This window comes from Nipponia nippon, unplaced genomic scaffold (genome assembly GCF_047370975.1).
Source record: "Nipponia nippon isolate SJK-2023a ecotype South Korea unplaced genomic scaffold, ASM4737097v1 scaffold_24, whole genome shotgun sequence".
NCBI classification, from domain to species: Eukaryota; Metazoa; Chordata; class Aves; order Pelecaniformes; family Threskiornithidae; genus Nipponia; species Nipponia nippon.
This window is the reverse complement of record NW_028262341.1, coordinates 198336-214658: the sequence shown is the minus strand read 5'-3', so window position 1 is coordinate 214658 and position 16323 is coordinate 198336. Positions and strand designations below refer to the sequence as shown.

Genomic DNA, 16323 nt, shown 5'->3' with positions numbered 1-16323 from the left:
TTGTCCCAGCTTGGCCCCCAGTGATGTAACCACAGGACGTTTTTAGGCATTTCCACAAGATCTTTTTAAAAAATAAATTTATTCCAGCAGATGGCTATATAGAGATGACTACAGTTTCGTCTGCTTTTCCACACGGATAATTTTCTTCGCAGTGCGTAGTCTCTGATGGCCAGGAGTGTGACTTTTGAAGCACTTTTACCGGATTTTCAAATATTTTTGCACTGGGAACTGAAGAAATACTGTTTTGAGAACGGAGGTTTTGGCAGCAGGCGTGTACAGGGCCCGATGACCCCTGGGCTTCATACTGACGACTCCCCAGCGTGCCATTTCCTTTATCCTGTTCCAAAACATCCTCTTTCGTCTCCATTGCGCGAGCTAGCATGTAACTAACCTTTCTCTGATGAGCCAGAGCCTCCTCTTTGTCATTTACCTGGGTATTTATTTAAAAGAGAAAGAAAAGAAACTAGTTCATAAGCTAAGAACAAGGCAGACTATGTAAATGGACAGCTATATTTGCTCCCCTAGGGACTCACGATGGATAGTTCAACAAAATACTAACCAAATCTATTAACAGCTTCAGGATTTCATGAGGATTGTCAAGCTCTTCAACTCTCCTGCAGTCCACATCTGATGACAGCAGGCCAGATAGTTTTCGTCCCAGACTGTTCTTGTTCCCTTCTAACTTGACACATCCTAAGGAAAACAGAAGTACATGAACTGTGGAACTCAGGAAGAGAAAAACTACTTTGGGATAAAATGGGCATGCATAAAACTCAATTCTGAACGATCTCCTCTAAAAGGGCAATGCAAGCTACAGCTTCTCCCACTGTACATAACAGCAGATTACTTGCACGCAGCACCACCCTTAGCATCACTTAAAGGCTAAATAGACCTTTCATCGTATTTATGAGCAAATTGAAAATAAAATTATTTTCGCTGTATGGAAAATATACTTTAACACTTTAGTTAAACAACAATTTGTGGTAATTTGTTTTTAAACAGTAGGTAGCCTGAAAAAAAAGGGTTGACACAAGCTGTTTAAAAGTTTCTAAGATTTCTAAAAAGATTAAAATACATTAAAATTATGAAACTTATGTATCAGGGTATAGAGCTGGGAAACAATGACATTGGTATAGGGGGAACAGATATTCAAGATGTATGCTGTTTTAGTATTACATGCTGATGCTGCTCAAGAAATCTAGAAGACCCACCAAACTTCTATGCCTGGCACGTCCAGGTCAATGGCTAACACAAATAAATCTTGAAGTGCCAGTCCTAAATTCTGCTATGCTTTTGACCATGACATACACACTTAAATACTTCTCCTTAGCCTTTTTCTTAAAGAAGAAAAGGGTAGTAAGAATTCTGCCTCTTTTACGGAGTGCTTTGTAACTCACAGATGACCACATGAAGTATAAGAAGAGTAATAAATACTGATGTAGATACACATACATAATAAAAAAATGTATTGTATTTAGTATTTCAGTGAAAGCTCAGTATATATTTTTTTGCATTTCTCCTCCTTCCCTAAGTCTTATACAGACATCATTTGAAAAAAACCCAGCCCATTAAATTGCTAAAATGGCCAGGCTAAACTTGCCAGATATTAGCTTTTTTGTGCTGTTTTCATAATAAGCATCTTTAATATCCAGAATGTTATTGTCATCCTGGATAACAGCTTATTTATTCTAGCATGTTCTTACTCAGATAATATAGTTCATGAACGTGTAATAAGAAAAGGTTACATTAAAAGCCTAGACTGGTAGCTCCAATGACCTACAGTAGTATTTATATAGTCCACTTATACACAGACACCCTACATGATACATGCTAAACTTCTACTGGAAGTTCTTCAGCTACATGACATGCTATTTAACGTATTTACAGTTTTGACACAACTTCGTTCCTTTTTTCTCAACTCTTCAGAAACCTCAGTCAGCAATTAAACCACAGATATACATTTAATACAGGAAGAAAGCCTGCTTGTGCCACTTGTCAGCTAACTTCTTTTCTATTCAACCATTACAGATATATAGCATGCCCAGTTACCATCGTCTTTCAGACGTCTCCAGTTCATAAATTTCGTTTCCTTCTTAATCTTTATCACTTCTGCAAGCTTCAGGGCATGGTCCTTCCTCTGCATCAGCTGCTGCTCAAATGCAATTCTGAAGGCATCTGCCATTATATAAGCCTCATCTTTACTCTTCTTCAGATGTTCAATCTAGTTTTAATTCAGAAAAAATTTGAAGTATATTAAGTAATTTGGAAGCAATAGCAGATTTAAAATTTATATTAAGAGACAGACTGAAGCTATTAACATGGACAACTTTTAAATAAATATAATCAAGGAAGTAGTAGAAACCAAACGAAGTGCTTTCTCGCCACATTAAGAAACACATTTTGAAATGTGCATTGAAGTCCTTACCCTTCCTCTTCTATGCATGCACACATCACCACCCATCTACACAGAGAAGCTGCCAGCAGTGCCCATTGATCTCTGCGCATGCAGAAGAGCTTAAGGAGGCCATTAATGTCCCATGCCAGCCGGGCCAGGAGCAACAGAATGGTATCCCCATCAGGGGTAATAACTTTGGTACAAAAGGGACACACCCGTACTTCTTTTCAAAACCTCTAAGTCAGCTGGAACTTCTGCAGTGGGACCACGAGGACGGTTACCACATTTGCAGAGTCAAATACAAATTAGAATACAAATTCTAAAATTACAGAATTTCACTAAATTAAAAACCTGAAGAGCTTGAAAATCACGTTATTGATTTAAGCATGATGTAAGTACAGAGTTTTCAGCACAATCAGCTTCCTGACCTCGCTGGGTGAGTGGGCTTGTGAGTGCTGATGTCAACGTGAGGGAGGGGTGGAATGCACTGCCAGGAAGGAAGGTAAAGGCTCAGTCCTAGTTTGTGCTCACACTCTGTATACATTTAGAGAGTGCATACACTTAAGAGTGTTTTTTCCTTCTTTTAGATTAAAAAATATGTGTGGAAGGAAAAAGAATGAGATTTTTTTTTTTACTAGTAAAGCTGACTGAGATCATAATTACAGTTTTATATTAGCAAAAGTTAGGGCATTACAAGCATTACAAACAAACATTACATTATTTCTGAGAAGCATTCTTCTTTTAAGACATCTTAGTTTGTGTAAGCTGCAGTAGAGAGTTTCTGGTTTTATTTGGTTTTGAGCACAAGCACCCCTCTGCTTGCTCCTGTCTAAGCCAAGCAGCATTACCTCTTGCTTGAGATGCAGAAGTTGCTTCCGAGTTACAGCTGCCATTTTAGCACAGGGACAAGGCTGCCCCCCAGAAGTACTGCAGGTGCAGGCTCCAAGAACTGCCAGCTTAAAATCCAAAACAGACCACCAGTTAAGTATCTATCTGCATACACACGCAATCCAAGAGATGCCACACGACTAGCAAAAAACCATCCTGAAACTAGAAAAGGAGCATAAGGGTCAGGGGAAGTAAGCTACAAGAGATTTAGGCATGATTTCTTTTGACTCACAACCACATGCGTGAAATGTATTTTTCTGCAAGATAACCTAAAGGCAAAAGTTGTCAGCGTTTGTATGCCACTCCCTGCAGACCTCATAATTTTTTTTTCACTCAGTAAAGTAAAGCAGTAGACATAGGAGTTAAGAATTAAGATATTAGGAAGAAAAAAATAAGCATGCTGGCTTGTGAAAGATGGCCTGATGCTCCTTCTGTCTATTCTTTCTTTGCAAGATAGGAATCATGATGCACCACAAATTAGAAAACAAATTAACAGGCATGCAAGGGCATATTGTCATTAGCTAAAAATGGGTCCAAAGAAACAGCTAAACAATCCGTAAGCAAAATTTATCTATATATTTTGAATATAAACATACCTTTGAACCAGCCATTTTAAAAAACATGTAAGTCATACTTACTTCAAGACCCGTGAAATCTGTAATGTCACTTTTATTCAAGGACATGTTTTCCTGAACAACCTTCTGTTGTTTTACATCTAGCATTGCAAGAAATTCCAAGCACTGCTGATTCAGGACTATGAAATAAAATAAGGAAAGTGATTAAAAAGTCTGCTGCTCTGATCTCTTAATTTCTGGGTTTAACTACACCCAAATTAAGCGGTTCTGTAGTTTAAGCATCAGTTTGGGAATGTCATGAGACTACACAGATCCAGAAACTGAGATCCCAGTTGTCTTTCCTTTTGTGTTTTCCCAGAGGTGATGGCCCACTTACTGCCTCAGTACTAAGTGTTCATCTCTTTCTACACTTACAACTAAGGCAGCGGCTCTTTTAGAATAGCACAATATTGGGAAAATAATGACGTATGTCAGCTATTTTAAAGCTTTTTGGAAACCCAAAACAAGGGAAAGGGTCTGGAGCCATCTGACCCAGCCAGACGCCTGCACAGCCTGCAGTTCGAAAACCTCCCCTGTAAAACCAACACGCTGAATAGCTCAAAGTTTGTGCTATGGGAATCTTTAAGCGGGTATGTTAAAAGTGAACGTCTCTGACACAGATTGTCATTGTAGCAGGAGCACTCAGTGGCTCTCCTGGCTGCTGTTGCCTCCTTCCAGGACAGGAGTGAGAGCATGGACCGGTTGTTTCCCTCCACGCCCAGCATGTCACCAGGCCAGTGAGATAAGATAGGTATACTTCTTTCACACCCGATCTACTCTTTAAGCTATGCATACCTGACTTTTCCTATCATTTCATGTTTTTTTTTCAGTTCAAGTGACAATGTGAGATGAAAAACAAACACAACTTGTCTGTTTAAAGAGGGTTTCTGCGTATCCACTAATATCAGCTGCCAGTAACAAGAGACTTGTCCTGACAGAAAGCTTTCTTCATAGCTAAATCCTGAATTATTCCTGAGAAACAGTATGTGATGAGGAATAGCTGTTGGTGGCTTACTTGCATTTTCAGCTCTAAGAGTTTTAACTTCTTCTGTTCTCAGTTTCAATGCTTCCTTAAGAGCTGCATTTTCACAATATATCCTGTAGAAGTTAGAAAAAGGCTGTATTATCTTTTAAAAAAATATTTTAAAATGGACACCCAAATTAAAAAAAATATTAGCCTGTTAAAACACTGTATCTAATATGTCTGCAAATTAAAATTAGGATTACTGAGAAGATTGAAGAAAAAAAGCAAAACTGAAAAGAGTCGAGTATTCGGTTTGACAAGATATTATCCATGCAGCATTATACAAGCAGTTTCCTCACTTGTAAATTTGTTAATGGAAAATATTGTAAAATTTTTCCATTACAATACCTGTACCAATAATAAGTAGTATGCTGTTAGATCCAAATCTGCTAGCCAGGGGCCAATAAGCAACCTAAAACTACTCCTAACTAACTCTCTGAAGAAAAGTTCTGTGTGTAGGCTTAGTCTGACTGGCACAGAACCAAGGCTAAGCAAGCAGGCTATGCCAGGTTGGCTGCTGTGGAGTCAGTCCTCCTTATCCAGGCTGCAGGTGGCTCTGCAGGGAGCAATACCAAGAATCTCTGCACTCATACAGAGTGCAGATAGCATGCGCTGTTCAAACAGGCTCACCTTGTTCATGAAACCACACCCTCACACAACCAATTTAAATGCGTCCAAGTACACTAAAGTGAATATTAAAAAAGAAAATTAAAAAAATCATTCACATCTAAGTAGATGGTGCCAACGACATCAGAGTTAAAGAAGGGGTGATTTTAAGTACCACATTACCATTAGAAACTCAAAGAAATTTGTGATTATGAACACTTAGAAATCTCCTACTTCCTTGAAAGAATAAAATTGTTATTGGACATGTGACAACATGGCTATGGTCTTAATTTTAGAAAGCAAACTTCCTGTATTCTTAATACTGTTCTCAAGAACAGCTGTACTTTCAAGCGTTGCAACCTGAGAATGTACAATATGCATTTATAATGCATTTTTTCCTTGAAGTTTTTAAGTATTTCCTTCTTGAATAGAAAAGTGGCAATCTAAAGTCCTAAATGTTAAAGCAATATAATTTTTTGGTGCATCTCTTCAGCTGTCAGGAAATGCAGCATACTGTAAAGTCATGGTTTTGTTTAAAACTAAATAGTAACCAGAATTCCTTCACTTGAGTAAACAAAGGGAAATACACAATGCTTCTCATCCTGCTGTCTCAGATATCAGAAAACCTTTTTGCAAAGCGGACTGAGCTCATGGCTTGCAGTTTTCTGAAGCCACGTCTCTAGCTTTCAACAGTTAACAGTAGTTCTGTTGCTCCAAACTACCTGGCTACACTTCCTCCTCTCTTAAGTGAGGAAAGCCAAAGGGTTTTCCAAGAGGTATTCCTTAACAAGTGTAACTAAGTTAACTGTTGAACAAGATACAATATCATAATAAAACTACTCTTACAAATGAATAGTTTGTAAACTTTTGGCTTATTCTTTGATTCAAAGTTCGAAAATTTTAAATAAAAATCTCTGCTGAAATAATTGTAAATCTGATGGGTAGACATCAGAGATATCTTCTCTATATTTAAATAAGTGAGCCTGCTGGTCACATTTTTCAAGGTCTGTTATTGCATTATTAGTTTAGTGCCTCTGGCATCTTCTGCTTGCCTAACCACACCTGTTCTCCATCCAGAGTAACTCTTATTTAAACAAAGAACCAGTTGATCAGCCTCTCTCAAAAGCATTCCATTTTACCTGTACGTATGCTCATACCTACAATGCAAGAAAATAAAACAATGATTAACCAGCAAATGATATTTCCACACGCATGCACATACCATTATTTTCTATGCCTCATTTACATCTAAAGTAAATAAGGACAGTCTGGCTCCAGCTGGCCAACATAAAAACTAATAGGATGAAAATGAAAACTCAGCCTAGCAAAGCTAGCCTATATACACACTAAAGAATTGAGACTTAATAATTTTAGTAGTTTTAATTGAAAAATACAAATATGACTAGCATGAAAGTTAAATAAATCTTCCCAAATCTGGAAGGAAATTAGGAAAACACAAAAACCCCAGAAAACCCAATGAAGCAAACTTGGAACACAAGAAAGAAGACATATAGCATTCAATGCAATTAAAAAAAAAACCAAACCCGAAGATACACAATGTAAGTCAAATACCTGTCATATTTTTCTGTCCATGTGTCTTCTATGTTTTTAAATCTGTCCTGATCAAATTCAATTTCCCATTGCAAAATATTTATTTCCTGTGGAAACAAAACAAACCTGCAGCAGTTCCTTACAAGCCTCCCATTGAAAAGAAGAAGAGGAACTGCTGGTGCTGAGTTTGGCACTGGCAGAGATCTAAGTGACCAACGATGATGACAATCTGTGATACTGTTACAATACATTTGGTGCCAGACACCAAAAAGTTTCTGCATCCCTCATCTATGAATTCCAGACCATGTGGCATGAACTAATGCTTGTAGTAGCTTATGACAAAAACAAACACGCGCTGCCACATTTCCCTGTCCCCTTACTGTTCTGTGGAAAGGTCACACAGGAAGAGAAACAGAGCATAAAACGCGGTTTAACAAGGTAGCTCAATGCCACCTTCCTCCTCCCCATCCACCCTATGAAAACTGGGCACCCATTTCTTAGACTCGTTGTGCAGTTCCAGCTTAATAACTAAGAAATAGTGCAACTCACTATGACTGACTGTGAAACTCACAACAAAGACCAACTGAAAGTACAGAGAGAACTCTAACAACTTTCAGGTATTATTTATACACACTACAGCATGAAAACATTTAGATCAAAAGAGTGATGCACTAACATTTTCCCTTTCTATTAAAAAGGAATAAGAATACTTTAAAAAAAAATATGGAACTAATGGCAGATTTGTACTGATTTAAATAAACAGTCTGATAACCCCTTATTAATAGCAATGGACTTGTATGTTTTTGCACAGGTGTGAAGGAAACATGCACCCTTACCTTTTCTAAAGTTCTCTTTTCTTCCTCAGTTTTTTGAAGCATTGCTTTTGTATGACTAGTAGCTTTATTGAATACTGCCTGCAAAAAAAGGTGTAAGTCTGTCGAATACTGTAATTAAGTTTACTTAATTTGGCTTTAGCCAAATTTCCAGTTTTACATCAAGAGACGTTCACATTCTAAGTTAAACAGGAGTGTGCAGAACTACAAACACTAGCAACTCGCTTGTAAGTCCCAGTGGCTTGTAATTTCAAGTCACTAAATAGCTATGTTGCATAACAAACTTGTGTTTCAATCCCATAATCTTTTCTATTGAAAAATGTAGCATCATTTAAAATGACATCACATCTTCTTCAGGGCTTGTCCACAAAATCAGCTCTTAAAAAAAATGGTTACAACATACTTATACTTTGATCCAGGTGTAACTTAGTAAGAATGTCTGAGGGTAGAAACTGCAGAACTATAAATGGGTTATGCAAGTAGGCTGAAAAACAGGAACTGATTTCAACATAATTCATTGTGATAGCGAGTAAAAATATTACAAACTGTGAACAAAAGACTGACCTAACATTTAACGCATACTGTCCTCTAAGACAACAGATGGATTAGTCAACGGAAAGTATCTGTACTTTGCAGCAGAATTTCAAGCACTGTAATTGAAAGTGTAATCTGTAATTTAAAGGGCTGGAAAGAAGGCCTTTAAGTTAAATAGCTAGATCTTCAAGGAGAATTTGCTACAACAGTAAAGTCATCTTAAATAACCGCGATGGCTCCATGCAGAAAAAGTAGTAAATCGTAGAAGCCAAGTCTGTAGACACTTTCAGACTCAATGCTTTAAATTATAGCCCTGGGAAGAACTTAAGGTTTGGGGGGTTTTGATGAGGAACGGCAGGAAAATTTCTTCTGTTTCCTTTCCTTTACCACTAAGTACCTAAATGATTTCTGAACAACTCCTACCATGCTCTGCAGAATTCTTAGGGCTTCATCTTTTCCTTCAAGCTGTCTTTGTGATGCTTCAAGCTCAACTTTCAAAATTTCAACTTCCTGAAGCAAAATAAAAGAGGTACACTGAATAAAAGCCAAGGTAATCCTGCTAAAACTTGACTGTAACAGCAATGTAAATTTGCCCTCTTCAAAAAACAAATATGATTCTTTTCTGACTAATAGCTTGCTTGTGATGGAGAAATGTTAACAGTGCACGTTAGCACAAAATCCTTAAAGAAGACAACTTGTAATTATTATTCCTTCTGTTCTCTTCCACTGCATTTGGAAAATAAACCATTAAATACTGCAGTTCTTCCTTGCTAAAAAAGTTGTAAATACCAACACAGATCTGGAGCTTAAAAATAAGTAAGCAAAACAGAATAGCAGATATACATGCATGCAAATACATGCAGCAGACACAAAATACAGTAAATATTACTATATATATTGTATAAACACTACATTAACATAATGTACTATATATTATACAAAATATCCATACTCTATAGCACAGATATCATGTTAGGGTTGTTAGATCAAAACCACTACTTGCACAGAACAAAACAACAACAAAACATATTCCTGCTCCAGGTACATGCCAATCACGTCTTTGTGTAACATTCTCTCCTTCAGAAGAAAGCAGTTTTTCAATTTCCAAGCATTAACAGAAAATTTACTGCTTTGTACATTTATCTTTCCTTAACCCCTATGTAGGTCAATCAGTGTTAACTTGTGCTAATACAAAACTTTTTTCATAGTTCTTCCACTTCTGTTACTTCAGTGATTGATACTGAAATTGTATCTGGGAGCAGTGGCAATTTGTCAGTTTTGTCTAATTGAAAATTAGTAGAGCTCCTTGACATTTTAACTTGCTGTGCACTGAAGGTTCTTCATGCTAAGACAGCTTGAAAATGATCTACCATGGGCTATCCTGAGGTTAAGAACACAGGCCAGATGAAGTGTATATTTTCACAGCTGAGATCACCCTGCTTTTTCTGCCTGGGCTGATGCTAACACATCAACACATGTAACCACAGTAAAATTAAAATGTAAGAGTTAACTACCTTTCAACAAAAATACAGTAAAAACCTAAAGACTTTTCTCTTTACACTGCAGATTTTCAGGATGCAAGCTTAATAAAAAAACTGCTAGAAAAGGAGTACAATCCTTTTAATATTCTCTACACCTTTAAAAATACTTGTCCTTCTCCCCCCTCCCCCAAAATAACAAGAGTATAAACTGCATCTCACGCTGTGATTTCCTGACATAAAATTTAATGAGGCTTCCAACTAGCACTCTAATTTTAAGAACCTGAATCCATCCAAGATTCTGGACATGCCATGATCTTCAGCTAAACCAACCAACGCTAGCTTTACTTTGCTACATTAAAAGAAAATGCAGATTTCAAGAGCAGCACACTTGGCACGGTTACTAACCTCTAGAGTGTCCTGAAGTTGTTGCTTTAGTTCTTCATTTGACACTTCAGTATTAGATTCTGTGAGATTGACAGAAGATACTAAACGGTGAGATACTAAAATATTTACAAAAGAAAACATGAGAATTTGCTTTACCCTGAACACAGGTAACATGCAGAGGTGAATTTTCATCTTTTTGTTTTTTTCTTCTGGAGCTAATACACAGATTTAAGAAATACGTAAGTAACTGAGCTCAAACACATTGTTTCCCAGTTCAATAACTGAAATGGGAAAAAAAGATCAGTTGTAAAGAGACCTGAAATAAGGACAATTATTTTAAAATTTCCTTTAAAAAAAAAAAACAACAAAATTGCCATCTTGATTCAAAAAATAATTTCATTTTTTAGATTCTTTTTAGATTGTAACTTTTGAAGACCCATACTCAACACAAAGGTAGCTAGGACTATTTAGAAGTAGGGACGATTTTCAAGAAACCATGATGAAGTACAGTATTCCACAAGATCCAATATTCCTCTAAACAAGTGGTTACTACTGGTACCGTTTTTCTTAAACTGAGCATCACAGAGAGATTTTAAGATGCAGCCTCCTACTAAATTGAAGTCGGGTTCACATGGACTTTAGTCATGCTTTCACGGATATTGCTCTGTCAAAGACCTGGACCTAAGATCAAGCATTATACACAGACCGTCAGAAGGACAGTGAAACCAATTGGAATTATGCTCCTCTTATAACATCTCTCTGACGCTGCTGAAACCAGTAATTACATGGTTTAGCTTACTGCAGTGTGTAGAGAGGATAGTGGGGACTTGCTCTATAGGAGAGAAATAAGCAAGTTATATGGAAATACTTCAGTCAAAATACTAAAAATGGCTAAAAATGTACAGCAAGGCAGCTTAAGTGTAATGAACAGCGCTGCCTTAATTTGGTATTATTCACAGCAGTGTTTTCTTCACAAAAACAACTGAATGCCAATGCCAGGAGAGCGGAGAGGTGCTGGTTCCAAAAACAACCGCCTAACCTCAAAACTATGCAAATTCACAAATTTCAACTAAATAGCAAACAGGATTTTGAAGATTTAGCCATAAGCTTTAGATACAATCTCTGGGAGGACACACTTAAACAAACCAGGAACCCAAGCAATTCCATTCAACTTCATGTATGTATTTAGAGAAAACAAGGCTGTCCCCCACCACAGGATGCTCTTTGCTAACACGTGACTTTCAAATGCAAAACTAAACCCTTTAAAAATGGTCATTCTGCACTAAGAAGGGCCACAGCCTCATTCACCGAAATGTTTTGGGAGGCAGGTGTCGGAACGGAGGCTGCTCTGCTGCCTCAGTGGCACTGAGCATCCCCTCTTGGGATGCCGACAGCAGGCCGGCAGGCCGCAGAACCCAACGCGCCAGGCTGCGCTGGGTGCGGGCAGGCCCGCGGCGCAGACGCGCTCCTCGGCATCCTCCAGAGACCGCACGGTGTTCTGGAGCACGGTTCGAACTGAACTGGATGACTCCTTGTGAAGCCGCTGAACGGCTCAGTTTTGCTAACAGGGATTTTTCTGATGGTGAATAATTAATTTCCAAATTACTCTTACCGCAGTTATTTTGTCGGGTTGAACTCGCAACAGGTTTTTTGAATGATTCATCGTAAAAACTGCTTCGTTTTGAACCGGGAAGAGCTGCAGCATCGCTTTCTTCCACTCTCTTTGCTGACAAGAGAGAATTACAAACCTTTCCAGTTCCCTTCCTAGATCTAAACAAATAGGAGTTTTGTAGATTTTCCCCTTCATAAACACCTCCAGGTCGTCTCCCAAGTCCGTTTCCCAAGTCTCCACATCTCATGTCATCCTCTTCTGCTTCCTCCATCTTCTCCTCCTGGTTGTTTTTTTTTTTTTTCTTTTTCCTGATTGAGGGCACTTCACTTACTGGCAATGTGAACAGTGCCTCCCGCAAAATCAATAGGTATTTTATCTAGAAAAACAGAAATACTCCATAATTAAAGCAGCAAAACAACATTAAAGTGAAAAATATGAGCCTGTTGGTGCGTAGCCACTTCCAACACGGCTTCGGGCTGACAGAAAACATCGCTCCCGCCGCACGGTCAAACACGCAAGCGGTGAAACCCCCCGCTGCCGCCGGCTCTGCCGGTCCCGCTGCCCCCCGCCGCCCCTCCTGGCCCCGGCTCCCCCGGCCCCGGCTCCCCCGGCCCCGGCCCGGCTCCCCCGGCTCCCCCGGCCCACCTGCCCGCCCGGCCGCCGCGCTGCCGGTCCCGCCCCGGGGCGGGCTGGAGCCTCGGCGGGGGCGGCGGGAGCAGGGTGTCCCGCTGCCGCAGGCCCACGGCTCCCCGGGAGCTGCTTGGAGCAACAAGTGGCGTTAATGGTTCGGATTTTTTAATAGAGGTCTATATTCTGCCTGCAACAGCACTTACAACAATCCCAAGCAGCTTTTAGAAACATGATTTTTACTTTACAAGAATCCCGCGTTCAGTTTTGGGCCCCTCATTACAAGAAGGACGTCGAGGTGCTGGAGCGTGTCCAAAGAAGGGCAACGAAGCTGGTGAAGGGTCTGGAGCACAAGTCTTGTGAGGAGCGGCTGAGGGAGCTGGGGTTGTTTAGCCTGGAGAAGAGGAGGCTGAGGGGAGACCTTATTGCTGTCTACAACTACCTGAAAGGAGGTTGTAGCGAGGTGGGGGTCGGTCTCTTCTCCCAAGTAACAAGCGACAGGACAAGAGGAAACGGCCTCAAGCTGCGCCAGGGGAGGTTTAGTTTGGATATTAGGAAAAACTTCTTCACCAAAAGGGTAGTTAGGCACTGGCACAGGCTGCCCAGGGAAGTGGTTGAGTCCCTATCCCTGGAGGTATTTAAAAGATGGGTAGATGTGGTGCTTAGGGACATGGTTTAGTGGTGGACTTGGCAGTGGGCAGTTAACGGTTGGACTCGATCTTAAGGGTCTTTTCCAACCTTCATGATTCTATAATTCTACGGTCATTCAAAGCACTCTCAAGAATTGGTGGTGTCCTGACGCTTCCACACCAGAGATCGCCCTCCACCTGGTTTCCCATTTGAGCAACAACCCTGAAAGCAGCTGTTCCAGGGCGACACGCATAGGCGTGTGCTTCAACAGCTTGCGGTCCCAATTCTGCAATTTTTCACCATTCTGGTTTACACAAGGGTCAAACCGCTGATGCAGCATTCCTCTGTAAATCTCACAAGAAGTCTATGCCATATTTGGAATAAAAAAAAAAGAATCCTAAATACGTAACCATAATACTCTTTACAACAGAAATTTTCAAGCAAATAGTTTTACTCTTCAAACTCATGTATGCAAAGTTTATTAGCAAGCACTTTCTACCAAATCTTTCACAAGGCTTTACAAGCCACCTTTTCAACGAAGAAAGGTTATTTCTGCTTTGCATGGCCATGCCTTCCTGGGACCCAGGCTTTACAAGCAATTAGAACAAATGGCTGCCAGTATTTTAAGTGTAACCATGTTTTGGATTGCTGCAGGTTTGTTATCCTGCCAAATGATGTATTTCCTTGATAAACTTGCAGTGATAAATATGTTCCATGATTGGGATGGGTGATGGAGAATAATGAAAGAAAAAGGAGAAAGAAAACTTACTAGTATTCCACACCAATGCAGATATAGCCAATGTTTCCTTACACCACGAGTAATTCCCAAAGATCTCTGTAATCATTTTAAAACAGCCCTCTTAGCACATCACTTCTCCTCCCTCCAAAACAAAGCACCCTCCTTAAACTATATCATACATCCCTCACTATACATTAGCCTCCACACATTCAAGAATACAGTAGAGTATAACAGGTTTTAGTCTAAAAATTCAGATACAGACCAACTCCTTTTCAGGACACTGTTTTACCCTTTAGAAATCAAAAGCTCCCAAAGTGCCATCAGTTACCAGGATTTTACAGTTTTCTTGGGGGCGCAGGGGAGAAGGTTTGGTTTTAATTGCAAGCTCCAAAAAATTCTCAATTATTGAACCTAGTTCCTGCTACTAAGGACAACCGTGTCATTTTCATCCTTTCATTCACTGCTGAATTTTCACTTCTGTCAGTTCTCCTGTGTACCTCTCCCAGAGTGCTTCAGAGGCTGTTCCAAAGCCTTACCACCTGGCTATTCTGAACCTTCTTCTAGTCCCCAAATTGTAATTTATCGTACAAGAATTATTAATGTCATTTATTAAACCCTCCCAGGAAGCGATCCAGCAGAGTTCCTTTTTCACCAAATGTCAATTGTTGTCCTTCATCCATTGCTCAATCCATTGCAAAATCTGATCCAAATTCTGCTCTAGGTCTTCTGGAGTGTTGCTGGGTAACTGGTGTACAATTTCCTCTCGATATGACAACACAGCTTCCTCATAAAGTGTCTGAAAAATTTCACACTGAATGTTGTCTTGCAGCTTTTTCCCTTTGTAGCCTCTAGAAAACAAGAACAACACCGAGAGACAGTCTTAGATATGCAGAGATCTATAAAGAGTATTCTATAGAGCATCAGTAATTTATACCCTAGAAAAATCAAGTCACACACAGTACTTTACTCCTTATTTACTCCACTGACATACCTGCTTTCAAGTCTGTCATACAGAAATGAATTTTCTGTACGAAGTACAAATACTATATGAAACCACCGTTCAGGGAAAAAATCACAGCCGTGATAATCGATAATAACTCCACCCTCACTCATTTTATCTTCTAGTTCATCAATTACCTACAAAAGAAAGAAAGATAGGCAAGCTTATCTGAAATTACAGAAAGTCAAAATACAAAAATGCTAGGTTTTGAAGTTGGACTTACCCTGTCTTCATCCAAAATCGGACAATCATATTCCTCATCAAAACCTTCATACAGTTCTCCTGCAGCAAAAATAATTTGTGGAATTTTGTGAAGTAACAGCAGCTGTTAAAATTATTTATATTGTTATGTTTATTTCAGGAGGATACAAACAAAAGATAGTGTTCAGAGCAAGAAACACTTTGTTTACAAATCCATGCAAGGATAACTGTGTTATTTATTACTTACTACAAAGTATGCTACTCTTACATAAATATTTTTTTAAGTCATACCACCAAAAATATTTATGTTGAAGCAAATTCATTGCGTTTTCATTTAATATATAATACGTGCACTATAAGCATGTAGTTCCACAAATCAAAAATATCCAAAGTACTTTGATGGACTGCTTTGTTAACATGGCCTACCTTCTTTTGCCATGTCACCCACATTAATATAGGTCATCCCAGCTCTTGACGCAAGTTCTTTTCCGAGCGTGGTTTTCCCAACGCCTGGAGTACCTAAAGACAAAAACCCATATAAAACGGTAAGAGAACAGTATGCAAGTCTTCTTCAAATCACCTTCTAAGGAGTAAAAATGGAAGCGTTTCTCAATGTTGCTAAGTTTGTGTAAGACAAAGGGGGCAAAAAACTGCACGACAAGGAAAAACAAATAGAAGCAATGTCTAGAGATAAAAAAACCCAACCAACCAAACAACAAAAACTACGAAGAAAACTCTCATTTCGTGCAGAAACGTTATTCTAACCGGGATGATGCAAAAGTAAACCTTGCTTCATTTAAAAGCCCTACCTAATACGGAAAACCCCCAAGTTTTCAAGCAGAGCATCCCGGCACCGCCTCCACGGGGACCTCACCCCCCCAGGCACCCCGGCTGTAAGCACGGCTGGGGCCTGCCCGCGCAGGCCCAGCCCGAGCCCCGCCGCGCTCCCCGCCCGCAGCCCCGCCGGGGCCAAGCGGGCCCCGGACACCACCGCCATCCTCCCGCGTCGAACCGGCCCGAGACCCGGCCCGCCGCTCCCACCGGTGAGCAAAATGTTGGGCCGCCTCATCCCGCCGCTCCCCGCCGCCGGCGGCGGCCGCTGGTCGCCTAGGAGACACGTGCGCGGGGGCCTCCACCGCCGCCGCCGCACGCCGATGGCGTCACCCGCCCTGCCGGCGGGCGGCCGGGCGGGCAGGCGCGCCGC

At 40.1% G+C, this 16323-nt stretch overlaps 2 protein-coding genes across 7 annotated transcripts; both read right to left on the bottom strand.

The window, feature by feature from the left end:
- Positions 1 to 60: 60 nt before the first annotated feature.
- CCDC125 (coiled-coil domain containing 125) lies at positions 61 to 13499 on the bottom strand. 4 transcript variants are annotated; one of them, XM_087761393.1, is made up of 12 exons: positions 12992 to 13499; positions 11923 to 12298; positions 10332 to 10426; positions 8869 to 8955; positions 7915 to 7992; positions 7100 to 7185; positions 4913 to 4995; positions 3922 to 4037; positions 3244 to 3351; positions 2050 to 2221; positions 560 to 693; positions 61 to 430 (listed from the first exon to the last, which is right to left on the bottom strand). In XM_087761393.1, the coding sequence occupies exons 2-12, from the start codon at positions 12191 to 12193 to the stop codon at positions 95 to 97; spliced, it is 1566 nt and encodes a 521-aa protein (XP_087617519.1). In that variant the 5' UTR covers positions 12194 to 12298; positions 12992 to 13499; the 3' UTR covers positions 61 to 94. The 4 variants fall into 4 exon arrangements, with proteins under 4 accessions (XP_087617519.1, XP_087617520.1, XP_087617518.1 ...); XM_087761394.1 differs by lacking the exon at positions 12992 to 13499 and adding an exon at positions 12793 to 12937; XM_087761392.1 differs by lacking the exon at positions 12992 to 13499 and adding an exon at positions 12568 to 12594.
- Positions 13500 to 13642: 143 nt separating this feature from the next.
- AK6 (adenylate kinase 6) lies at positions 13643 to 16273 on the bottom strand. 3 transcript variants are annotated; one of them, XM_087761396.1, is made up of 5 exons: positions 16161 to 16273; positions 15546 to 15638; positions 15142 to 15200; positions 14910 to 15055; positions 13643 to 14766 (listed from the first exon to the last, which is right to left on the bottom strand). In XM_087761396.1, the coding sequence occupies exons 1-5, from the start codon at positions 16186 to 16188 to the stop codon at positions 14577 to 14579; spliced, it is 516 nt and encodes a 171-aa protein (XP_087617522.1). In that variant the 5' UTR covers positions 16189 to 16273; the 3' UTR covers positions 13643 to 14576. The 3 variants fall into 3 exon arrangements, with proteins under 3 accessions (XP_087617522.1, XP_087617523.1, XP_009475041.1); XM_087761397.1 differs by having other exon boundaries at positions 15142 to 15243; positions 16161 to 16178; XM_009476766.2 differs by lacking the exon at positions 16161 to 16273 and adding an exon at positions 15929 to 16068.
- Between the last annotated feature and the right edge of the window lie 50 nt (positions 16274 to 16323).

Bases quoted from the DNA above. Each gene is read 5' to 3' on its own strand.
- CCDC125 (XM_087761393.1), bottom strand. From the start codon at position 12,193: ATGGAGGAAGCAGAAGAGGATGACATGAGATGTGGAGACTTGGGAAAC. The intron at 10,427-11,922 runs GTAAGAGTAATT...TAAATATTTTAG, and splicing joins AACCCGACAAAATAACTGCG to TATCTCACCGTTTAGTATCT. The intron at 4,038-4,912 runs GTAAGCCACCAA...TTTATTTCATAG, and splicing joins TCTTAGAGCTGAAAATGCAA to TCCTGAATCAGCAGTGCTTG.
- AK6 (XM_009476766.2), bottom strand. From the start codon at position 15,965: ATGCTCTGCTTGAAAACTTGGGGGTTTTCCGTATTAG. The intron at 15,639-15,928 runs GTAGGGCTTTTA...TTTTGTCTTTAG, and splicing joins TTGGGGGTTTTCCGTATTAG to GTACTCCAGGCGTTGGGAAA. The intron at 15,201-15,545 runs GTAGGCCATGTT...TTTTTGCTGCAG, and splicing joins GGGTGACATGGCAAAAGAAG to GAGAACTGTATGAAGGTTTT.